Source organism: Malaclemys terrapin, chromosome 3, assembly GCF_027887155.1.
Source record: "Malaclemys terrapin pileata isolate rMalTer1 chromosome 3, rMalTer1.hap1, whole genome shotgun sequence".
Lineage (NCBI taxonomy): Eukaryota > Metazoa > Chordata > Testudines > Emydidae > Malaclemys > Malaclemys terrapin.
Window position 1 is genome coordinate 59382020 of NC_071507.1, and position 25987 is coordinate 59408006.

At 46.3% G+C, this 25987-nt stretch overlaps 1 protein-coding gene across 6 annotated transcripts in view; it reads right to left on the minus strand.

Moving 5' to 3' along the window:
* The window catches only part of DAAM2 (dishevelled associated activator of morphogenesis 2), a 243644-nt gene that overhangs the window by 123749 nt on the left and 93908 nt on the right, over positions 1-25987 (minus strand). For all 6 annotated transcript variants that reach the window (XM_054022484.1, XM_054022485.1, XM_054022487.1 and 3 more), the window contains exon 2: positions 23341-23543. In XM_054022484.1, coding sequence (XP_053878459.1) covers positions 23341-23514 — 174 coding nt within the window. In that variant the 5' untranslated portion in view covers positions 23515-23543. The remainder of the gene's footprint in view (positions 1-23340; positions 23544-25987) is intronic.

Here is a 25987-nt window from a genome sequence, read left to right on the forward strand (position 1 = left end):
TGTCACAACCTACACTGCAACCTCTTTGGGGAGGGACTGTCTTTTTACCACATATATGTACAGTGCCTAGCATACTAGAGTCCCGATCCTTGACTGGTGTCAATAAGTGCTACTTCAATACAAATTACCAATGATGACAATAAATTGGACTGAGGGTGATACTTCTCCATTGCTTGCAGTTGTCATATTGAGACACCTTCCCTCTGATGGCAGAAGAAGATATCTCAAACTCGAGGGAGGAGGAGATGATCTCAAGCTCTGTACTTAAACTTCTCAATACTCTGGGCTTGTCTACACTTACCGGGGCATCAACGTGCAGCGATCAATGCATTGGCAGTCGATTTAGCAGGTCTAGTGAAGACCCACTAAATCAACCGCAGATCACTCCGTCGACTCCTGTACACCACCTGAACAAGAAGTGCAAGGGGAGTCGATAGGAGAGCATCTCCCATCGACATTGTGTAGCGTGGACCCCGCAGTAAGCAGATCCAAGTACATCAACTTCAGGTACACTATTCACGTAACTGAAGTTGCGTAACTTAGATCAATCTTCCCCCGTAGTGTAGATAAGGCCTCAAATGGACACTGCAGCACTGTATGTTTAGCATTTCCAACCTTGGGTGGCATGAGAATAGGACATGTACTCTGTACAGAATTCCATCACAGGTAGCAAGTTCATCTCTACAGTCCTAGTATGTTTTTATGTGAGACGATATCTGGACTTTTTCCGCTGACTATCCATTGAATTCTTGCTCAGGCTCTTGTAAGTTGGGTCATTTTGTGTTTCTCATTTGAGCTTGTCAGATTTTGCTTCAGAAATGGGTCATGGTGTTACATGTATTTCAACCTCCCCTTCCTGCAGCTCCTGGCTTCCCCTGTTTAGAGGTGCTCTTGAAAGCATTCCTGCTAGAAGCAGCTCCTTTCCAGGTCTGTATTTCACCTTTGCAATGTCATGATCATTCTCTGAAGTCTTGGTGGCACTTTACACAATAGTTTCTGTAAGATGGCTTAGAAAGGTTTATGGTCTTGTTTCTGCCTCAGCTGATTTCAGCCTGCAAACATACTTATGAACCCAACCAAAAATAATTGCCAGCATTTCTTTTCCAATCTGAGCATGGTTTTGTTACATTTTAGTCAGTGCTTAAAATGACCTGGGTGTTCATCTTGCAAAAGGGCAACCAGCCTTCAGCCTCTGAGAACTTGCACAACAAAGATCATGGGGCCAAATTCTCTGATGGTACAGGTTGCCATAGCTGAACTGAGAATTCAATCCTTACTCTTTTTTGGTAAATTCAAAACAGGAAAATAGAGATTGCCATACTGGATCAGACAAGTGGTTCATCTGATCCAGTATCCTGTCTCCAATAGTGATCAATGCCAAAAGCTTCAGAGGAAAGTTCAGAAATCCTGCAGCAGAAAATTTTGGAATAAGCTGTCCCCAGCAAACAGGGCTTTGGAGTTGTGGTCTGGCTCTGCTCCAGCGCCAGGCAAAAACCTGGAGCTCCATTGCTCCGGAGCTGCTCCGCACTCCAGCTGCAGGCTCTGCTCCAAAGCCCTGCCAGCAAATGTTTGTTCCCAACTACCTGAGCTACAGAGTGGCTGGTGACCTGAAGCAGATGAATGTCTCTCCCTTTCACAATATTTCCATACTAGTACTAAGGACTTTGTTTAAATTCTGCAAAGCTTTTCTCTTGCTGGTCACTCCAGCCTCATTTGGCACTTTTCCACAAGCTGCATTCTAATCAGAACATGCAACTAAGAGAAACTAGGGATGAATTTGATTAATTATGTTAATATGCCCATCGCGCTCTGTAAGGTCTCCTTGTTTCAGGGTCCTTCCATTTGGACAATTACCTCCACCTTTATTGCAAACAAATCTGGCCCTGGTGGTTTGTTGACATTAATTTTGTGACTTTCTGCCTGTGTGTGCACTAAATGAACCCTCCCCATGCGCACACCCTCTCATTCATGCTTCCGACCCTTTTCCTCTCTCATATACACACACGTCTTTTCATTTCCCTCTACCCCTCCTCTCTCGTTGTCCCCTTATCTCTGTCCCACACACTCACTCTGTCTTTCCCATTTCACAAGCACCAAGTTTATCTTAGTTACAAAGATCACAGTGTAACCCCCTCTTCTGACCTCTCTCCCACTGCCATCCTTGGCTCAGAGGAGGCTGGGCCTGCAGTGGATGTGCCAAATGCTTTGCACTGGGATCCCAATTCCACAACACACCAGACCAGAGCTGTTAACATGTAGATTTCTCATCACAATTAGAAGAGGGGCCAATAAAAATTCCAAGCCTCTGACACTCCCAAATGGGATGGCAGAGCCTTGGTCCTGACCAAAAAAATTGCCTCACACACTGGGTTTATTTTATTTTGTAAAAGAAACATAGATTCTAACACATCATAGGATCCAATCCAGTGTCCTTTGGCCCTGGCATCCTGAGGGGCCAAGAGAAGGTTTGAGCTGGGGAGGTGGTGGTGGTAGGGTAAGCAATGCTGAAATGCAACCCAAGCCAAACCAGATAAAAAGCCCTGGTATCTTTGGGATTGGAGAGGGAGGAGAAGCGGCAGAGAGATGAGGGAGGGGTTGTCAGCAGCATAGTGTGATCCTTTCCAATACGGGATCCAACACCATAGCTGTTATGGTGTTAACAAGTGAACCGAGTGAGACCACATTGCTAACATGTGATTTATATCGCCTGACAGCTACATTTTGGCATGAGAAAATCCCAGGAACCTTTATTTTTTCAGCCCCCATTCTCTGTGCCAGCCCCATTTTGGCAAACTACAAATGGGTTACACTGATGGCTTTCACATTCTGTCTGCACTTCTCCCTGCTGAGGAGAAAGAAAGAGCGAGAGAAGCCCCATCAAAGGCTCACAATCAGCAGTCCTGAAAGCCACTTCAGAGCCATCCAGGAGGGGATGAATAAAATAATCCCTCTTCAGATCTCAGTCCTGCCACAGAGAGCTATGAAATCATAGAAGTCAGAAATAGGGAAGATTTATTCCATCATTTTGTCCATCTCCAGGGGACAGTATAGGACTGTTCCTCCACAGTGTATTTTCCAGTGCTTTGTCCAATCTAGTTTGTCACACTGACAAATCAGAAGCAATGTGCTAGAGAAATCCATGCTTGGAACATAAAGAGTCTGGCAGGATGTGTTGAACATTGACGACTGAGTTTTCACTGAGAGAGATTAAGTCAACTCCACGAGCTGGCTGGTGTTGTCAGCTCAACATAATGCAAGAGAAATTCCATTCAGCAAGCTCCACAGCAGGGAAACAATCGACAAGTATTACCTGGTGGATGTTCATACTCGGCAAGCAACACCACTGTCACCTACACAGGTGTGGATCCCGGCTTTTCCACACGTGCAGGAGGCACATTCCATCTCCCACAGGTGCAAGTACTGTGTGGCCTTAGTGCTTCACTAACCCATGTGAATGACTCCTTGTGATCAACAGCAGCTTCTTTAAGGTACAATGAAATAACTCACTTGTGGGAGGAGACTGGGAAAGAAGCAATATTTTCTGGTTTGATTGACTGAAAGCAATGGATTGTGTGTTTGTGAACTCATTAACAAAGCAAATCTGGTCTTCCATACCTTTATGTGTATGCCGTGAGCATCTGTGTCAGCCCTATGCACATAATATCCATGTATTACATATGGTACGTGCCTGCACACATGTACAATGCAATTTCTTACATGTACATGCATGTGTTCTGTGTGCATAAGACGTATGTGTTCACACAACACACCAGGTGTGTGAAGGGGCATATCTAAGTCTGTAACTGTCAGTGGGTTGACATAGACAAGACACTTGAGTGTGGCTCTCAATGTAACTCTGAAATGCAGATGCCTGTAGGTTCCCCCTCTCCCCACCTCCCATTTCCTTTCCCGTCTTTGCAACCAATACTGCTCTGAAAGGCTCCTGGCTAGGGAGGCTGGTTATCCTCTCACTTCAACCAGTGAAAATCAGAAGCAACTTCATTTAAGTCAACAGTGTTACACTTGTGTGAAATTTGTGTACATGAGAGGAGAATCTGGGCCTGGGTATCTCTCTTCTTCCCTGCCACCTGGACTGGCTGTCCATTCCCAAAGCTCAGGACTAAAGCAGAGATCTCACCTGCCAAGGAGAAAGCAGTTTGCTGCCAAAGAGAATTCTCAGTAGCCCCCCCCACACAGCGCTCTGCTGCTTCCTTTCTCCTTCATCAAGCATTGGTTAATCGCTTGTTTATTTCCGAGAGAAAAGCTGGGTCCCACCCAGATCCTGCTTCTCAAAGCAGTATCCCAGCACATGCAATTAACAAGGTCCATTCCAACAGGCTACAGGGGTCCCCTTCAGTGGTGAGCTGGAGCTGGTTTGCACTGGTTCACAAGAACCAGTTGTTAAATTTAGAAGCTGGTGTAGAACCGGTTGCTAAAGGGGCTGGTGGGTGGGCAAACTCCGGTCCGTGGGCTACATCCGGCCCGCAGGACCGTCCTGTCCAGCCCGCCTGAGCTCCCAGCTGGGGAGGCTCTCCTGGCCCCTCCCCCCTCCTCACAGAGCCCCAGCGCGCCAGGCCGCGGGCGCCAGCGCTCTGGGCAGCTCCTGCCACTTTGAGCAGCATGGTAAGGGGGCCAGGGCTGGGAGGATAAGGGGCAGGGAGCGGTTGGAGGGGGCGGAGGTTCTGGCGGGGGGGCGGTCAGGAGAAGGGGAACAGGGGAAGGCGTGGGAGTTCTAGGGGTCTGGTCAGGGTGGTGGTGGATGGGGTCGGGGCAGTCAGGGGACAGGGAGCGGGGGCGAGTTGGGTGAGGGTGAGGTCCTGGTGGGCAGTTAGGGTGGGCGGTCTCAGGAGCAGGTGGTCAGGGGACAAGGAGCGGTATAGGTTGCGGGTTCTGAGGGGGGCAGTTGGGGGCAGGAAGTGGGTTGGGGTTGGATGGGTGGGGGGGAGGGGGAGACAGGCACATGGGACCTGTACTCACCGCGCGGCTCCCTACCGGGTCTTCAGCGGCACTTCGGCGGCGGGGGAGGGGGTCTTCACTCGCTCTGGGTGAAGGACCCGCCGCCGAAATGGCACCGAAAACCCGGAGCGAGTGAAGGGCCCCCCCGCCGCTGCAAAAGTGCCACTGAGGACCTGGTAGGGAACCGGTTATTAGGATTTTGGGAGCTCATCACTGGTCCCTTCCCTCAGAGAGACTTTAGACACCTGCCTTTGTGGCTCTTCAATCCTCCCTCCCACAGAAGGAGCAAGCTGGTAACCAGGGCAGGCAGCTGAAGGGCAGCTGGGACAGTCAATATCAATTTATACAACTGCAGCACAAGAGAGAGAGAGAGAGAGAGACTGTCTTCCTCTCCCCTATCTTTTGTATGTTTTTCACCATCTTGGGTTGTAAGCACTTTGGGACAAGGCCCATGTTTACCTCCATATTTGGACCATACCAATCACTTCAGAGCCCTTTCTCAAATTGGAGCCGCTGGGTGTTACCGTTAATATTAAACCTCCTCATCAAGATGTGCTGTTTCAGCACAAGTGACCCTTCCCCACCCTTCCTCCTCCTCCCCTCATTTCCCTTCCCCCTCTCCCCTCCCTGCTCAAGGTTTGTTTTTCAGGCCAGAGCCCTTCAGATGAGACTCTGCCTGGGAAGCTAGGTGTGGGAAAGGTTATCAGGAAACAGCAGTCTCAACTGCTACCTTTCCGGCTTCCCCACCCTACCCCCAGCCCCTAAGGTCTCTGCTCTTCTGTTTAATACGAATGAGTTCAGAGGCGATTCCTGTGCCAGAGCAATTCACAGCTTGCACTGTGCCAAAGCACACAGGCACACACCTCTTTGATCGCTTCCTGCTCCAACACAGCTCAGCTGGCTCACCCCACAGAACGTGGGCTGAGAAGGGCACAGCAAAAGAATTATTGCTGCCTGAGCCCCATTCGAAAGGCAGGCTGTGTTTCCAGGGGCGTGGGTACTGCCCTCTCCTTCCCCCTCAGCTCTATCCCCTTGTGTGCGTCCTACTTACCATACGCCTCTGCTGAGGCGCACACACGTAAGACAAAGCCTTGGCTGACCTTTAATTCCCTGGACAATATTATGTAAAAGGGTAGGAGAAACAGGGCTAATAAGATTTCCAGAGTGAAATTAAATAGTCAACGTGCTCTCTCGGAACTCGGGATCATAGGGCTAAACTTTGCTCTCTCACATTGGTAGAAACCCAAAAGAATTCTAATCTGTCAAGTGAATTAAAGGAGTTATTCCACCTTTACACAGGCATAAGTGAAATCAGAAATTGGCACCAATTCTAGTCAGCTACACCAGATTTGCAACAGTGTAACAGATCAGAATCTGGCCCTAATTCCTCTCAATTTAGTATAGTTACACTGGATTGACACCAGCACTAATGGGAACATAATCCTTCTCTAACTCAATTAGTTCAGTGAATTTACTTTAGATTTTTATCGGTGCAACAGAGAACAGAATTTTCCACACAGACTTTGAAGGATAGAGACCTGTTAAGTCACATTTAATGTGTTACAATCTCTTCCCTGAATTAGTGAAGAACTGGTATATTTCCTAGTAATTAGTGCAAAGTAGTTTTAATTGGTCCATACAATGACACTTCCTCCACCTTCCTTGGGGAACTATTCCACAGGGTAAATACATTCATTGCCTGATGCATGTTGACTGAAGAAAAAAGTGCATTTTAAATCACCTATGTAAACACTATGGTGAAGATGTGATGGTTGTGCGCAGTTAGCCACTCACACCCTTGTGTATCTCACTGATCAAAAACCCTGATAACTAGTATGACACCTACTGCACGGACATCATTTGAGCTAATAGAACACAAGCCAAAGATTTTTTTTTTCTTTAAACCTTTTAAAGATTAACAGGAAACCTCATAAAACCTGGGAAAAGGAACAGGAACGGGTTGGGCATTTGGCCTTGTAGATCCTGTGCATTTCTTCAATGTAATTACTTTTCTTTGTTATTGTTTCAAACATTTGTAATACAAAACTCATCACAGAGTAGATGAGGCAGCCAACAGTTTCATACTGACAGATTCATCCAGCTGTTGCAGTCAATGTTGAGATGTAACACTAAGGCCCTGACCTCTCTTGGCCATTACAAATCCCCTAGTCTTTTCCATGACTCAGGGGTATCCCTGGCCAAATTCCAAATTGGATATTTACATTCTGCCTACATAAAATTCCCCTTCAGTTTCAGCTGAAGCGCCCCACTTAATAAATGGTTACATAACTTTGTTGCATATTGGTAAACACACTGTCTCAGAGTTGGCTGCCCTGTAGTTCTGGGTAAGTGATTCTGTACATAGTCAGCAAAGAGTTTTAGAAGTCCTAAGGATGAAAAGGTGCTATAGAAATGTGAGTTGCTCTTATTACATTTGCACTTAGAGGCTCCTAAGTACCCCTAAGGCAGAGCAGCTGCTGAGGAGGCCTGGAGCAATGAGCAACACAGAAATCCCCCTCAATGGTCTCTCTCCTCTTTCTGCACCAAGAACGCAGGCGGATTTTCCAGTTGGATTCCAGAGGAATGCAGCAGAATGGCTGCTGATTTGCTGCATCTGATGACACCAAAAGCTTTTTCCCCACCGATCACAGAGGAAGGCACCAACCAGGCACTTACCCAAAAAAGATGGCACACTGCCCATTCTCCCCCAGATGTGGTAGTACACAAAGATATTGAGGTAATATAGAGAATTACAGCACCTGCCATGTACACACAAATACTGTATTGCATATCACTCAGGCCATAAGCTTTTCTGATCTCCATTGTTAAGCAAGATGGGCAGACCGAGAGAGATGAAAAGAAAGAGTGCAAGAGTAGTAGATTAATTAGTTGGGAGTGGATTCAACAAATCAGATTCAATAAATTCTCTCCTACCTCTCTGCTCTCTACTTTAACTTCTTGTTTGGTGGGTTCTCCTCCTGCATTGTCCCACTCCCCCACGGGGATCCCACTAAGTTCCATTCATTCCTCTTCTCCATTTACAACATCTCATCTACTTCCACAGCTTTGACCACCATCTGTATGCTGAGGACCCACAAATCTGCCTGAACGGTCTTCATGCCATCATCCAATCCCACATTTTAGCTTCTTTCTCCCTCTCTGACATCTTTGACTCTTCCTAATCTGAGTTCTTAGATCCAAGTTCTACGTGGTTCCTATCTCCACAGTAGTTGATGGTCTCAGTCTCTCTCCCCCTTGCCTCCTGGCTACAGTCAAATCCTGCCCCTTCTTCCTCTACAGTATTAAGATCAGACCTTTCCCTTCTACCCCTACAACTAAACACACTCATCCACGTGTTCAGCATTCCCCAGGTCACTGCAACCCACATTGCCCTGCTCCAGTTCACGAAAACCACGGTTGCAAGGATCATCTTACTGGCCTATCATTCAGACCACACCACCGCCACCCCTTTTGATCCATCCACCTGCTATTCCTTCAGCACCACATTGAAGGTGAGCACAAGAAAAAGCCAAAGTCCTACAAAACTCTGCCTCTCCCCTCCCTAATTATCTACATCACTCCACACCTACTTCAATCCACCAAAGCAGCCAGCCTCAATATCCTGCTTATACATTTCTCCCCCCACCCCAAACACCTCCATGCATGCCCCTGCACATGGAATGCCCCTTTCTGAGCTGGTCCCCAAGACCATTACCCTCCTGCCATCCTGTCCTTTCTCCCCAACCTCTTCCTATTTTTGTCACCTTCTTTCATTGCATCACATCTGAAATTGGACTATAAACTCCTGAAGGTGGAGATCAGGTCTTATTTATTTGTGAGGTGCCTCGCATGATTTTGAACTCTATAAAACACTAGAAAGAGACTTTTAGGGTCAGCATAAACTGCTATATCCATACACAGGGTAGCTAGATCAGAGAGCAGACAAAAGAATATACACCGCTACCTCAATATAACGCGACCTGACATAACACGAATTCGGATATAACGCGGTAAAGCAGCGCTCCGGGGTGGGGGGCTGCGCACACCGGTGGATCAAAGCAAGTTCAATATAACGCGGTAAGATTTTTGGGGTCCAGAGGACAGTGTTATATGGAGGTAGAGGTGAACTGCTGTATTGCCAGTGGTGCTCTGTTCCCATTGGGGTGGGCTGAGATGGGTACCCCAAGTCAGCAAGACTATAAGGAGTGGAACCACATGGTAATAGAAGTTCATATATAGCGAAACTTCAGAAAAAAAACAAAAAACAGGGAGATTGTTTGCTTTGTACTCAAACTGGTGCTGAAAGACCCAGGCAACAGGGAAAGAAAGCACGATAGGCTGACAGTGCCAGCCAGTATGTCCATCCTGCACTCTCAATGTCTTATTTTAACCACATTTCTTTGCCACAAATTAGAGTCCTAATGGGATACGCAATTCTTACTGTATCAACATCACTGCAGTAAGAAATAGGACACAGTGTAGCTTTATATGAACTTCTCACTCTAATTTAGCCCTTACCATAAGTGCACTTTCAGCTATGTCAGATCATGCAAGCGTTTTCGACTCAATTGATAATGTATTAAAGACATTGTGGAAGGATGATTTCTTAGCAAATGTACCAACGCTAACAATAGCGGAGAGATCCTATCTTCTACACAACCTACAAGCATTCAATAGTGGAAAAATGTCAAATCAGCTTCTTTGTACATCACTCTCTGTTCTGAGAGAGTCACACCGATGGGAACTCATAGCAAAGCTTGCATTTCTACCAGTTGCTCTGTTCCCTACCCTCTTTTTGCTGGTCTACACACCTGCTCCCATGCTGCTGAAATTCAGTAATATTCCATTAAAAACAATGGATGGCTAGGATGGATGAAGCGCTTTCCCTCAGCACAGCAGGGGCATCCTACACCTCAAACGTGTCTGCCACAGTGAGTGGGTCGTATCTGGGATGTTCTCTAGGCACAACAGATGCATCCCACCTGGAACGTATCCAAACATTTCATGAGCATAGTGTATGCATGCTACCCAGAACTTTAAGCAATATAGCAAATACCCTCTACCTGGGGCATTCAGTAGCAGCCAGTCACCATGGAACAGACAAAACATCACATGGGCCAGATCCTCAGCTGGTGGAAGTCAGCATAGCTCTGTTGACTTCAGTAAAATAATATTGATTTATGCTAGCTGAGATCTGGCTACAAGTTCTGTGATAAGGTAGCACTCTACCAACACATTCTGTGAGGTGATCCGTTCATGTGGTTTCTCCTTGCACTAACAATTGTGAACAGGAATTTCACAAATGCATGGGTAATGTTGTGGCCCCTGGCTCCCCTACACCCAAGATCTGGCAACACAAGCACAGACCCTGATTTGTGCTTACTGATAGAAACGTGCATTCAAATCAGGACTTGCCCATGAGAATCAGACTTTGTGCATGAGTTAAGCAGATGCACATGCTTTTGAAAGTCTGGCCCTGCAAGACCAGAACCTCAAAAGAGTAAGTCTGTTGGATAGTAGTATCAGAGGGGTAGCCATGTTAGTCTGGATCTGTAAAAGCAGCAAAGAGTCCTGTGGCACCTTATAGACTAACAGACGTACTGGAGCATGAGCTTTTGTGGGTGAATACCCACTTCATCGGATGCATGTAGTGGAAATTTCCAGAGGCAGACAGGTTCACCAAGGACTACTGCACATTAGTGGCCAAGGCTTTTAACGGACTACCTGCAACTGGGCAGTCCACCTCCCAAGCACCCACTCGTAGTCAGGTGTGGCTTTGCAGCACCCTGCCTCAGTTTCCCTTATTCCGCTCAGATTTCACACACAGGCTTCTCTCTGTGCAACCCAGGATCTGGGCTTATTAATATCGAAATTTCAAACAAACCTCAAAGACCCACAATAAAATTCAACCCAATCCCCTGCTTTTAGCTGATCTCTCCCAGCTCTACCTGCCTGGTGTCTCCTCCTCCTGGTATGTCAAACTCTCCTTGCAGCCCCCTGCTTGCTGCAGCTCTTCTGCAGTCTCTGCCACAGCTTCCTCTTTTATAAGGACCGGGTGCCTTCCCCTAAACCCATTTGGGCAACAGGGAATCAGTCACAGGTGCACTGGTCCTCACTCCCTCTGAAAGGGGCCAGTCACTGTATGACACTCCCGTTGCAGTCTCTCACCATGTCTAGCTTTTCACTTTTTCTTCTCCATAAGACAGGAAAGAGAGGAAGTGTCTGAGGAGAGTGAGCCACACGGCACAAGCAAGGAGAACCTTTGCCTTCAAAGTATTGCTCTCTTAACAGCTTCAAAAATCTGAATCAAAAGCCCATCACATAGGCCAGTGATTTCAATGGAAACAAATCACATCTGACAGCAGTGTAGAAAGTTATACTCAGGCAGCTACAGTCTAACCTGACTGAGAGAAAGAAGGCTTTGTGGTCTGGCTCCCCTCAGCTAGAAAGGTACTCCACTACTGCAGGGCCCTGTTGATCACCTCGGCCTTCAGAGGATCACCTCAGATAATGATTCTAAGACCCGTGTCCTCTTCCTGGCCCCACCTAATATCTGAGAAATACCAGTTAATCTATTTATTGGGATTTTTCTTACAGCCTCCACTGAAATGTTCCTGTTTAACAGCCTCAGGGAAAGGAGGCAGTAATTAGGAATGGGCAAAGTCTCTGTTGGTCCAAAGCCAGCAAGTCTCCTGCTCTGCTGGAACCAGAACTCATCATATGTGAATGAAACAGGGGCCTCTTCAGATCTTGATTGCATTTGGCACAAAAGCACTTTCCTGGTTAATTAGGAACAGCGATTCAGTATATAAATGTGTATCAGGAGTGGGCTCAAGCAGTGAAAAGGCCACATGTCTGGGGGGAAGGGAGAACAGAGGCATTTTAAAAGTATATTTTTAGTGAATTTTCTACTGATCAATGGCCCTGCTAACTGAAAGGCCTGTATTTAGCCACCAACGTGGTGCAGTATGAGCGGGATCACGTTAAGCTACCCAGGGCTGGATTAACCCATTACTGGGCTCTAGGCAAACATACATTTGTGGGCCCCTGCCTTCTAATATGAACCTGGGCACCAGGTTGCAATGCCACTTGCTCTAATTTGACCCAGCCACTCCTCAGTTATGACAGAGGATTGGCCAGGCCAAACTTGAATAAGTAGCACACAGGATTGCAGCAACACTCAGGTTTGTCCCAGATGCCCCTCTGTCATTACAGGAGGGACGGCCAGGCCAAATTGGGCTCCCCCGCCCCCGGAATTTGGGCCTTAAGCACATGCCTAGTTTTCTTATGTATGAATCTGAGCTGAAGCTACCCACAAACACCTCCCCAGAGCCAAGTAGAACCCTGATTTTCTGTTTTGCAGAAAACACTTCAAAATCTTGGAATATCCTTTCCAAAACAGAACTAAACCAACAATTTTGAAGTTTCTGGTGAAATGAAATTCTGAAAAGATTTCATTTTGGGGGTAAACACCACATTTTGTTTCAATAAAATACAAACATTGCATTCTGCTTTTGACTTTCTGTGTAGGATAAAATGTAAACGTTCCACCTTATCAGAGCACTGTTCCTTTCCCACCCTCGGAAAAGAAATTTTGTCACAGATTGACTCATTTCTGCAAAACGTGTCACTTTCAATGAAACAGCATTTTCTGAAAGGGAAATATTCCACTGGAAAAATTCTGCCCAGTGTGTTTGTACACTTCCCCAACCAGCATACCTCATCTCTGCCCTGGGTACCACCTGTACAGATAGGAGTCCTCAGTCGCCAGGATCCAGTCAGTTTTTCACATTTTTTCCAGAGGTAGAGTGTCACCTAATACCATTTGCAGTGGTGGCTCTTTTGTTTTGCTCTTTCAAACATGGACCCTTGTCCACTGGGAGCTGGACTGATAACAGCAAACTCATTTCACGTAGCCTACTGAACAGCCATCATGGCTTTGGGGGTGGGGGAACAGCAACAGCATCACTAAGGCCTGGTCTACACTAGAAAAATAGGTTGGTTTAAATACATCAGTCAGGGATGTGAAAAATGCACACCCCGGTGTTGTTACCCTGATCTAAGTCCCCAGGTAGACAGCACTAGGTTGATGGCAGAAATTCTTCTGTCGACCTCGCTACCACCTCTCAGGGAGGTGGATTACCTGTGCCAATGGGAGAACCCCTCCCACGGGGATATGTAGTGTCTATACTGAAGCACTATAGCATTTTAAGCATAGACATACCCTGAAGGAAAGATTATCAGCTTTTCCCTTACTCTCCAATCCTCTTTATAACCTCGGCTCAGTAACTTTCCTGTATTCACTACAGCTTAGGGTTACCTGCTGACTGAGTTCCCTGGACAGCCCCAGGTTCTGATATTGCTGGATTTGTCATTCATCCTATAGGATTTTTTTTTTTTTTTTTTTTTTTTAAACAAACCTGAATTTCCTTTAAGGAGAGAAAAATCACTTTTGGCAGTAGGACACAATGCTGCATTGTGACAGAATGCAATGTTGACAGATATGCTGTACTGTAAATCAGTCATATTTTTCTCTTGTGAGACGAAATAGCAAATGTGGAAAGAACGCAAACTAAGCAGGTGAAGGCTAGATATAAAACACTGTACTCAGAGAGACTACATGATGGTAGCCAACGTAATACACAGTTATCAGAGTTAAGAATCTGTATAACAAACACAAAAGGTGGCAGTTAGGGACAGGTGAACCAGTCCAGTGAATATTAGAATTGGCACAAATGTTTGCCCATAAGGTAAATGATGCTGAATTAGCCGCCCTGGAGATAGAGGTCCTACACAGAACAGGTACAGTAGGGACAACAGTAGTACCTGCTTCCCATACTAATCTCCTGTAATGTGTCTGTCCTGGAGGATGAACATTGGTGGGAATGCAGGCGTTATGGCCCATTCATTGCTTTGTCTCTCTGACAAGACTGCCAACAAGAGTGCCAATTGTGATGGTGGTTTCTGTGATGTGCCTACTGGGAACTGAGACCAGCCAACTCATTTCACATCCTTCATGACACAGCCATCCAAATGTTACAATATTTAGTCACTGCCAACCCTGGGCTGCATCTAAATAGGTAACCTAGAAATGAAAACCTAAAAGACTGGATATGGGGCATGGAGGTTATCTACTCCCCTCCCCACCCCTCCCCATTGTTTATTCTTGTAATGGAGTAGAAACAGACAGGATTTCAAAGGAGGCTTTCAAAGCGTAGTTTCTCACTAGGCACCCATTTGAGCCCCCTCCTATCTTGTCTAACCAAATAAAGGTAGGGAGAGGCTCACTACCCCAAATAACCTAGGGCTCATCCTTGCACATACTTCATTCTGAAAGGACTAGATTCCCTCAACTTCACCATGCATAGTACCATCAAAGTACCTACTTGTGTGGCTTGCACAAACACAGCATCAACCTGAAGGGCTGACAATCTCCACCAGGGATCCAGTAAACACTACACACACTGTGCGCCTACAGTTGGGAGGATGGCTTGGGAAACAGCAGTACCACCACTTGCAGGAGATAGGGCCACCTGCTATGGCAGTCACCATGGGACAAACTGACTAACAGGGACTTATGCTTCAGTGACATCCTAGGACATTCCATGTTTAGAATCCAGTTTATCCAACCCAGATGAGAACTGTTAGAGTGAGTCAAGAGGCCACTGCAGGTGGAAATGAACCAGGAAAATGTTAATTCAGGCTGTTTGATACCCTAGGATAGAGGCTCTTAACAGGTGCGTCTCAGTGACCCTGCGATGAAGAGGGTGGGTGGGAGGGGAGAGAAATAGTCATTCCACTCACTTCTAGGCTGGATGAAAAAAGCAGCGATCATAGGCAGAGAGGCAGGTTTCAGGCAGACTGGAAGTACTCAGGCAGAGTCCAGCCCCAGAGACTTTTTACACCTGTGTAGGAGAGAAAGAGCTTCTAGGTCCCTCTGTGAGGGACAACACAACACAGTAGAGCTCTCTCCTAACTCAGAAACCAGGAGTTGTTTGAGGTGCCATGGAAACCAGCACAAAGGGTGATATGATGTGAAGTAACAGGAGAAGGAAAAAGGAGCTTGATTTTGGGTAATAGATGGAAGGGGCAGTCAGTCCCTAGGCTACCAGGTAGTGCTGCACATCACTGTGTAGGTGAAATGGGCTTGCTTGCCAGTCACAGTTAATCTTATTCCCAGGGTCAGCAGAGGCCAAGAGTGCAGCAGATGTTGGGTCCTGAGGAGAAAGGTTCAGTACTTGGGCCCCCTCTCTACCTGGTCTTTCTGGAGCTAGGAATGCTGCAGAGCAAGAGAGACTTTGGATACCAGTCTCTTGTTGCTCAGGCAGGCAAGGAACCCTGCTGGAGCAGTAATGGAGACATGGGCTCAATGGGGGGAGGGATAGCTCAGTGGTTTGAGCGTTGGCCTGCTAAACCCAGGGTTGTGAGTTCAATCCTTGAGGGGACCACTTAGGGATCTGGGGCAAAAAATCAGTACTTGGTCCTGCTAGTGAAGGCAGGGGGCTGACTCTATGACCTTTCAGGGTCCCTTCCAGTTCTATGAGATAGAAATACCTATCTTGCTGATCACCTAGGCCAATGAGGGCCAGGAGTCAGACCGGGCCAAAGTGCTCAGTCCCCTAGGGGACAGCACAAACTACCCTAAGCAATGTCCTACCTCTCCAGCTGATTAGGGAGCAATAGGGTCTAAAAGGAGTTAGGAGGGAGTCCTTTATTCAAAAGGATGACGTGGGGTGGAAGGTAGGAGGAAAATGATAGAAAATCCTAAAGTCTTCAGACAGAGTGAATGGAAATTCTTTGTCATAGAAAATGTCTGGAAGGTCAAAGCTGTTTCTGTTGTTCCTAGGCACATTACCAACTTAATTAAATAGGACACACTCAGGGAGTTTAGGCCCAAAGTTGAGTTATGGATTTAAAAAAAAAAAAGTAACATGGATAGAAATGTTTCATTAAATTAATTAAATTAAAAAGTAAAGTAGTTTTTTGTGGAGCCAGAGAGAGAAGATGGATTTAACCATTCCTGTTCCTACTGGAAACTCATCACACAACAGTATCGCGTGCAAGAGAAACCGAAAGTGAATGTGAATTCAGTCTAAATTCAGTGTCCAAGCTGAGCTATGTGCAAGTCGTACTGCAAAACCAACACCACAAAGAAGGAAAATATATTTGAATGTTTTAAATTCTTTCAGATCTAATAATCAAATGTGGTGTTGGTAACCCAGGTAAGGCCAATATCATCACTGATTTGTTAAACACCACATGCTCAGATCTGTGAAAGGTCACAGAAGATGACTCAGTCCAACTCCAAGAAGCTTCCAGTCTAAACAGATGAGTGAGTGAGTGAGTGAAAGAGAGAGAGAGAATCTTGACAATGTACTTTAAAAAAAAACAAAAAAAACACCTTTTGTAATTCTTTCTTAGAAAACAGCTGACATTCCTTTCATTTTTCTGATTTCTCTGGGTCTGCTGCATTAGTTACCCTTCCTAGTGCAGTTTGAGTTCACGCTTGAGATCAGGTTGCCTGTGTAACTGACAGATTTGGGTGGTGAAGCCTCCAGCATCATGAGACTTCAAAAGCAAATCCCTAGGTTTTTGTTGCTAGTGGTTTCTTACTTGTCCTTGAACAGAGTGAATTTGAACTCATCTTGGAGTTGATGTATTATAGCCTTGCAATGTCTATGAAGTTCAACAAGAAATTGGGGATGGGAGGGAGGTTAAGTGATTTCCCCTTGATTTGCAGTAGATTTTAAAACAAATCTTCCAGATTTTCTGTAGTTCTTCAGTCAATAAACCTGTGCAAAGGAAAATATATGCTTGTAGCAGGGCCACATTTGCCAGCAGGCACACACAGGGGAGACCACAAACTGCAGCAGCACTTCATTACAAGGCAGCATGCACAATGCCAGGTTGGCGGGGGGAGGAGGGATGGGAGAAGGGGGGGAGCGGGAGAGAGCACAAGAGAAGGTGGAGGAGAATGAGCAAAAGCACTCTAGAACCGTAGGCTAGGGCCAGCTTTATCATTTACGGGGCACAAAACCACCCCACAGGTGCGCCAGTATGCAGGGCCTCCCCTACTCTTGTTCTACCACCAGGAGAGGTGGAGGAGAGAATCTGGCCCCAGATGTTCCTTTCCCTCATACAGTAGGGCTACAGAAAGAATTAGGGCTGGCCCTTGAGATGCAAAGCTTAGCTGGACTAGGGAGGCCCCAGAAGCACAAGGACCAAAGTAGGTGTTTGCTTTGTGTCACAGACTGGTGCACTGGACATGGACATGTTACAACAACAGCAGCATTTGCTTCACAACTTGAGCCTATCTCTGTGGGCAGATGGCTTGGTGAGTTAACATTCCCACTAGGAAACCATACATGCCATATGCAGAGACAGCACCCACTGAGATCAGCCAGGGCTTTAATTTGCCCCCCATGAGGGGATTGAAAAGCCTCCTTGCTTTCGCTGAGAACCTGACTGAGGAGATGGGTCCCCAAACATACCATCCAACTGCTAGAATAAGTATCCCAACACATGCCAAACTCTGTCTCCCAATTTGAAAGACTGGGCTTCCAAAAAGCTAGCTGTTTGGAGATGAAGTTAAAATCATGAGAACAGCAGACACACAGACACTCATCTGACTTACAATATCGCATTACATGGGCACCTGAGGGGATCCTTCACAGAAGATATTTCCCGCAGGGTCAGGTGGAATGTCCAGAATACTGAATATTTACTGGGCTGGAAAATAGCCATGCTGAAAAATATCCTGTGAACTAGGTTGGTTTTTCCATGTTCTCATCTAAAATGTGGGACAATGCCCCAGATTTTAGCTGCACATGGGGCGAACAGGCTTGGGCTTTTAAAATGAGAGAGAAATGCAGGAATATTTTTCATTATACCCTTTTACAGAACAGATGGCACAGGCCAAGCCATACCCTCTGGGCATGCTCCAGGGAGTGCAATGCAATGTTTGTCTCACTAGAGATCTCAGACTGTGTCAGCGCCACCATTTCGCTCCGGGATTTGGGTCAAAAGGCTCCACGGTCATATCTGTTTTCTGTCTCAAAAGACCATAAAGGATAAACAGTGGGGTGGCTGGTATACAACACAGAGCCTTCCCAAGCACTTCCAGGTCGCTGATTTACACTGGCACATTTACAGACTGAACCTTTCTAATCCAATTAAAATCTCATCTCAGCCGTCAATACAAATGTGGTCTGTTCTATTTTAGTGTTTCAGAGAACATGCATTAGCCTGGAACTGTGGGTGAACCAGGTCTCCCGGGCAAATCCTGCAATCTACCAGCCTAGTTTCTATCACAGGCAACCACATTCAGAAATCCTTTGCTATTGTCTCTCTACCTACCTAGGAACTCATACAACCTTCCTCACCATAGTATCTGAGCACCTTCCAAAATTAAGCAACACTTCCTTATCCTTCTGAAAGAGAGCACTTTTCTCCCACAACTAAGTCCTCAGAAAATTACGGTTCTAATAATATCAAGAAATGCACAGAAATGGATTTCATTTATGTAGATTTCAATGGTTTATTTTTAAAAAAGAAATACATGCCCATTTCAGGCTCTGGGCATATGTACAAATGGTACTATACACACACTATATAGATATAGATAGATACACACACACTGTAGTGGGGCAATTGCCCCACTTTAGCAGAGGGGGGGTTAATAGCAGCCCATGGAGCAGCTGCGCAGAACCCAGCCAATCAGAGAAGGGCAGAAAGGCAGCCAGTCAGGGCCAGGCTGAGCCCTATATAAAGGCTGCAAAGCAAAAGAGACCGGAGTCTCTCCCTCACCAGCCAGGGAGGAGGACTGGCTCCCAGGGACAGCACCTTAGATTGAGCAGCGCTGGGTAGGCTCAGGGGAGCAGAGGGAAAGCTCCAGCCTGATACCTGCTAGACTGAGGCCCCTGAAAGAAAGGGCTGAGAAGGTGCAAGGGCCAGAGGGAAGTGGCCCAGCAAGTGCGAGCAGTAGAGGGGAGAGAAGGAGGGCAGGACATGGCTGCTGCCAGAGGGTCTCTGGGCTGGGACCCAGAGTAGTGGGTGGGCCTGGGTCCCTCCCCTCTTACACTGCACCTGGCCATGGAGGAGCATGGCCCGATACAGACTGTGGCTTGCCCCTGAGACAAAGGGCTAGTCTTTGGGGCTGCAGTTGGCCACGAGGGGAGGTGCAGACTGAGGACTGCTGACACCCCCCCAGAAGGGGACAGAACCGAGTAGGGCACAGCCGGAGAGCTGTGTCCAGAAGAGGACTCTGTAAGCCAGGGAGCAACACAGGTTCCAGACAGCACAGCAGAGCAGACAACGGGTGAGACACCACCTGCAGAGGGTGCTCCACAGCAGAACAGAGCTAATTCCTGGTGCAACCAGCAGGAGGCGCTGCGGTGGTGAGTCTCCAGCCACACACACACACACACACACACACACACACACACACACACACACAGAGCACTAAGTCTGTTTATGGGCCGATTTGTCATGGTATGAATCCTTTTTTCTCTAAGGATGGAACCACACTTCTGAAGGACAACGAAGCCATCAATTCTCGCTGGAAAGAACATTTTTAAGATCTCCTTAACCATAATTCTATAGTTGCAGATGAAGTCCTTGAGCAAATTCCTCAATGACCATTTAGGGATGAGCTCAGAGACCCTCCCAATTTGTATGAGGTACACAGTGCCACTAAGCAGATGAACAACAAAGCAGCCAGGGCCGGCTCCAGGGTTTTGGTCACCCCAAAAAGCCGTGATTGCGATCTGCGGCGGCAATTCAGCGGAAAGTCCTTCGCTCCGAGCGGGAGTGAGGGACTGTCCGCCGAATTGCCGCTGAATAGCTGGATGTGCCGCCCCTCTCCAGAGCAGCCGCCCCAAGCACCTGTTTGCCAGGCTGGTGCCTGGAGCCGGCCCTGAAAGCAGCTGGTCTAGATGGGATCCCCGTTGAAATCTTTAAAGATGGGGGCCCAGAGCTAATTCAACCGCTATACCTGCTTATCCTTAAAATCTGGATAGGAGGATATATCCAGTGAAATGAGGAATGCCCTGATTATCCCCTTTCTTTAAAGGGTGACAAAGTGGACTGTGGAAATCATCATGGTATCTCCCTCCTAGCCATTGCAGGCAAAGTTCTGGCGCGGATCCTTGCAACCCGCCTTCTGCATTTGTCAGAAGAAATGTTACCGGAGTCAGAGTGGTTTCCGACCATGTTGTGGAACTGCAGATATGATCTTCACAGCATGGCAGCTGCAAGAAAAGTGTCAGGAGCAAAACCGACCACTGTACAAGGCTTTTATTGATCTAACTAAAGCCTTTGATTCAGTGAATCACCGTGCCCTCTGGACTGTACTTTCTAAGATTGGATGTCCTGATAAATATATCAATGTCCTAAAATTGCTTCATGATAACATGAAAGCGACTGTTCTGAGCAGCAGTAGCTCCCAGAGTGAACCTTTCAAAGTGCAAACAGGAGTCAACCAGGGCTGTGTCATTGCTCCAACCACGTTTGCAGTTTTTATTGTTGTCATTTTTTATCTAATTGCTGGGAAGTTTACAGATGGCGTTAAAATCATTTACAGAATGGATGGAAAGCTGGTCAGGCTTAGCAGGCTGAAAGCCAAAAGTAAGATTTCCACAACATCTATTGTGGGACTTCCGTATGCTGATAACACAATTTTTGTCCTCTCTAAGAAAGATCTTCAAAGTATCTTGAATGTGTTTGCCGATGCTTACATATGTCTTGGTTTCACTCTTAATATCAAGAAGAGTGAAGCGCTCTATCAGCCCTCTCCAAATGAGGTATTACATGCCCTATCAAAATCAATGGAGTGGCACTGGAGAATGTCGACCATTTCCTCTACCTTGGATGTCATCTTTCATCCAAGGCAGATATTGATGCAGAAATTCAACATCGCCTGAACTGTGCCAATGTAGCTTTTTTTCCATTTACGGAAGAGGGTTTTTTGAAGATCACAACATTCAAACAGACACCAAGCTTCTTGTTTATCAAGCTGTTATTTTCCCAACACTGTTGTCCAAGTTTTGGACCCATACAACCTATAGACATGACTTGAAAGTCTTTGAGAGGCACCATCAACACTGCCTTCATAAGATTCTGAAGATCAAATGGGAAGACAGGCTCCCCAATATTAGCGTTCTGGAAGAGGCAAAGACCACCAGCATCAAGGCAATTCTGCTGGACTAGTCACATTGTCCAGATGCCAGCCATTGCCTCCCAAAATAGGTCCTGTTCGCTCAGCTGAAAGAAGGGTACTGTAACGTGGGTGGACAGCGGAAGCGTTATAAGGACTTGCTGAAGGACAACCTAAAAAAAGTATAACATTGACACTGACACTTGCCCTGGATCGCTTAAAATGGAGTGAAATCCTACATGATGGTCCCCTGCATTTTGAACTTGCTCGCTGACAAGCTGAAGAGGACAAGAGATGCAGGAGGAAAGAGAGACTGGTCTCCAGTCATGGTCAACAGCCTCCTGCTGAGCCTGAAAACATCTGCCCTCATTGTAACCGAACTTTTGGTTCAAAGATTGGCCTTATTAGCCACCTGAGGACCCATAACTCCCACGGAAGATGATCATACTTGGTAACGAGTGATCGCCCATCATTATATCTATATCGTATATACACACAGTCTCCTCCCAGAAACGTTTCCTCCCCACCAGGAAAAACCTGGCAGAGCATTATAGACCCTGCAGTGGGACTTGAAGGTCAGCAGATTCAGGTTCTGGCAAACCAAGGTGGATAGCAAACACTTCAGGGACCTCCCATGGGGAAAATAGCTCCAGTGCTTTGGTTGACTTCAGCCATCATAATATGACATTGATAGAAAGACAGGCTGAGCTAGCCAGGACCAGCCATTTAAAGTTTTGTAGGTGAAAAATTAACACAATAAATTGCACCCAGAAATAAACTGCAGCTGATGTAGATCACAGGGCATTAGTGTAATATGCTCCCATAAGAAACACCAATCAGCAAGCAGGCTGCCATATTCCGTGTCATTTGCAGTTTCCAATAGACTGAAGGGTAACCTCATATAAAGCACATTATAGTAACCCAGTCTCAAGCTGAGAAAGGCCTGGGTCAGTGTGACAATATCCACATCCAAAGGAAAAGGTTGCAACCTTCTGACTAACCATATATGATGCAAAAAATCTTGGCCACTGCAGCTGTTTGGTCATCCTGAAGCAGCTGGAGATCCTTTTTGCCAACTATTTGACAAATCAGGCATGTAACTCCAATTGAGGGAGCCAGTATCTTCTTTGCCAATACTACTGACTTCCCCCACCCCACCAGCATAACCTAAGTGTTATCTGTAGTCACACACATCTCACCCTTATCTAAACCCCAGTCTTGCTCAGACACCGGATAAGCTGGTCAACTGCATCGCATGGGTCCCACTGGGTGTCCTCTTCCTACTGTAGACACCATAATACATATTGTCTCCATCTCCCCTCAGTGGCCTCACATACATGCTGAACAGGAGGGGGGAGGGGAAAGGAATGGCCATGAAGAATGGAATCCTCCAGCACACTACATTAGAGGAACCTTGGAGCAACTGAGAAATTGCTCAATACTGCCCCTTGTTTACAACTGAAAAACTCCTTCCATTCCTGCTAAAACCTACAACTGTGTCACCACCACCTCGTGACCAAAGGTATCAAAGGCAGCTGACAGATGCAACAAAATCGCCATGGTTACTTGTCAGTGATTTCCTGCTGGTGACAGATGAGAAACAAGTACTATCTCCATTCCATACATGGGCCAAAACCCCAAATCTCCTGGTGTACTCTCTAACAGTGCATTTTATCCCAAAGGCAGCCATAGGAAATTGATCTCTGGAGCAATGATCAGGGATCAAAGTACTGATGCCATGATAGCCGGATTTAGGGTTAGGAAGCAATTTCTTCCAAGGCATATTGGTAGGGCTATCTGCCTAACCCTGTAAGAAAGAATCACTGTTGGTAGTGATTTAATCCCATTCAGACCTGAAATATTATTGGTGTCCAAGTAATTGTCCATCTTTTCCCTTGGAATCTTAGCAAAGAACTATTCAAGGCAGCAGTTACACAGCCTTCTATTCAAGAGTGATTAACTAAACCCTACCACAACATAGGGAAGTAGTCTACACAACTCACTAGAGGTTTTTCCCAGCTCCCAACAAGTTAGGATTCCTTATCATCATGTGTGGTTTGCATCATCACAGCACTTTAGAGCCCCAGTCATGGGCCAGGACCCCATTGTGCTAGGTGCCACACAAAAACACAGAACAAAAAAAAGAGTCCCTGCTCCAAAGAACTTACATTACCCCCACAGGAAACCTCTCCCACACCCTGTAAAACATAAGGTCAATGGCAGAAACTCACCACAAGTTCAGAGAACCTAGCATTGAGCTCCTCTGCTGATGGGATTGGGACAGAGAACTCCAGGAACTGGAGGGGGTTATTATCCTTGAGGTTGATTTCAGGGAGGTCGCTTCCCCCGAAGCAGCAAAGAAACCCCAAAGCATGACGATTCCTTTTCCGGGGAGCCATGGTCATGGTGTGAGATGCTATCTACTGATCATGATCTGCAGAGAAGACAGGAAGAGAAGCCATTAAATGACAATCCGCACCATCCAGCACAGGTTATTTGTGGTTATCATTGCCATCAGTGTAACAGGCAGAGAACAGACTGATCTGTCATGCTAAGGAGCAAAAGAGCCATCTAGATGGACTGGTTAGTCAAGGCTTAATACATCACCACCACCTCCCATGGCTATATAGCATCTTGCATCCCAAAAGTTCCCAAAAGGTTTGACAGAGCTAGGCTGGGACTTTCAAAGCAGTCAGGATTCACTTAAGTCTGCTCCAATCAAAATCGGTGGGAATTTTAACACTGACTTGAATTGGAGAGGAGTTAGGCCAACGATAAGTCCTTTGGAAAACTCCACTCAAACTGACACGCACAGCTGCTCAATTCACCCACAGCTGACAGAAAACCCCTCTGGGACAGAATGCAACAGTTTTTACCCCACACAGCAGACACCAATGATGGAGGACATGGAAAGAGCAGAACACAACATTGCACAACAGTTTAGGACAGGAAGTGCCAAAGAATACTGAAGCAGTTGAAACGGCAGGGGACAATGCAGGCTAGCTAACCAGGAGCACAGGGTGCAGCAAAGGACTTGGGGGTTGGGGGAGTCTTTTAGTTTTGGTGGCTAAAGAAGCCTTCTAGAAACCTTGAGAGTCCTGGAGGGGGCTGGGCTAAAAAATCATCAGGCAGAATCACTGCTTAAAGACTGCTGCACGCTCCCCCACGGCGACAGAGGTGGCTCTGCATAGGACTACTGTTCGAGAACTGCTACTTCAGCAGGGCAATAACGGGAGCCACTTCAAACTAAATTGTAACTAGAATACTCAAAATGTTTCTTTCCAAGTGAGGTTGTTTTAAACTGCCCTCCCCCCCAAAAAAATTTGAAAATGTTCATGTTTTCAGAATTTTCCAGTTGTTTTTGGCAAAAAACCCTTACTGGAATTTTTTTTTTTTTTTTTTTTTTTAAACACACAAAAATTGGTTTGTCAGAGTGGGTCCTTCTTGGTCGGGACTAGGCATATTGGTTGTGAGGGAAGCTTGCAGTGCTGCTGCTCATGCTAACTCTGCTCTGGGGATAGACAGGGGACTCCAGTCTCCGACAGTTCTGGGGCCCTCAATTCAGCAAGTTCCATCAGAATTACACTCAGTGATGAAGAAACAAGGAATAGTAACTGACATTAACAGTCATAGGAAATTTCTATCTGTATTTATTTCCCCTTCTATATACTTGTGGTTTAACTCGGCATAATATCATACTGTCTTCTACCTGGCACACTGACCTAACCCCTTCCTCATTTCACTGTATAGGGTGCACAGAATAAAGCACAGTTCACAATGGCAAAGAGGAGTGGGAGGAGTCAAACTAATTAGACAGCTATTTGGTAATCTCCCCTCTCCACCCCATATTCCTTCCAGAAGACAGATGGGTGGGGTCAGCAGTCTGTGGTATTGCCCTGGAGAAATCAAAAGCAAAGATTTATGAGCCCTACATATCTGATTCACTGCAAGAATTTGCTCCTAGATACTAGGCAGACACCTCAGGAAACTTGGAGTCATGCTGCCTTGTAATGAAAACATCTGATCCCCAGAACTATTCTACAGTAAAACTAGTAGGCCCCAGCTCCCCTCATCTAATGGAATTAATCTCTTACTGCTGCTGGCTTGCTGGAGAATGGTTGTGTTTTGTCTTGTTCCTAAACATGTCTGTTTATTGGACTAATCCCCGTGTTATAACAGCCAACGGTTTTCATCCATTCACTTGTGCACATTCTAACCTGAAACAGGTGTTTTGGCCACTCACAACAGATACTGAGATTTGGAGCATCCCAACTCCACTGTCGGTTACAGTGAGAGATTGGCCCTGATTGCACACAAGGGCCCAGAACACAAACTTATTAAAGTAAAGAAGGCTACAGCCTCAGACACACAAGTTGTAGGTACCAGCTGATACGAATGCCAGAACTTGGGAAGCACTAGTGTAACCAATTTGCTGCCGAGTGCTTTTACACAGGCCAATATATACACCAGGTGCTGACCCACGTTGTCATAACTATAAACGGAAGGATAACAGCTGTCCTGTGTACAGTACTATAAAATCCCTCCTGGCCAGAGACTCCAAAATCCTTTTCCCTGTAAAGGGTTAAGAAGCTCAGGTAACCTGGCTGGCATCTGACCCAAAGGACCAATAAGGGGACAAGATACTTTCAAATCTTGGGGGGCTTTTGTTTGTGCTCTTTGTTTGGGAGTCATTCGCTCTTGGGACTGAGAGGGACCAGACATCAATCCAGGTTCTCCACATCTTTCTAAACAAGTCTCTCCTATTTCAAACTTGTAAGTAAATAGCCAGGCAAGGCGTGTTAGTTTTCCTTTGTTTTCTCAACTTGTAAATGTACCTTTTACTAGAGTGTTTATCTTTGTTTGCTATACTTTGAACCT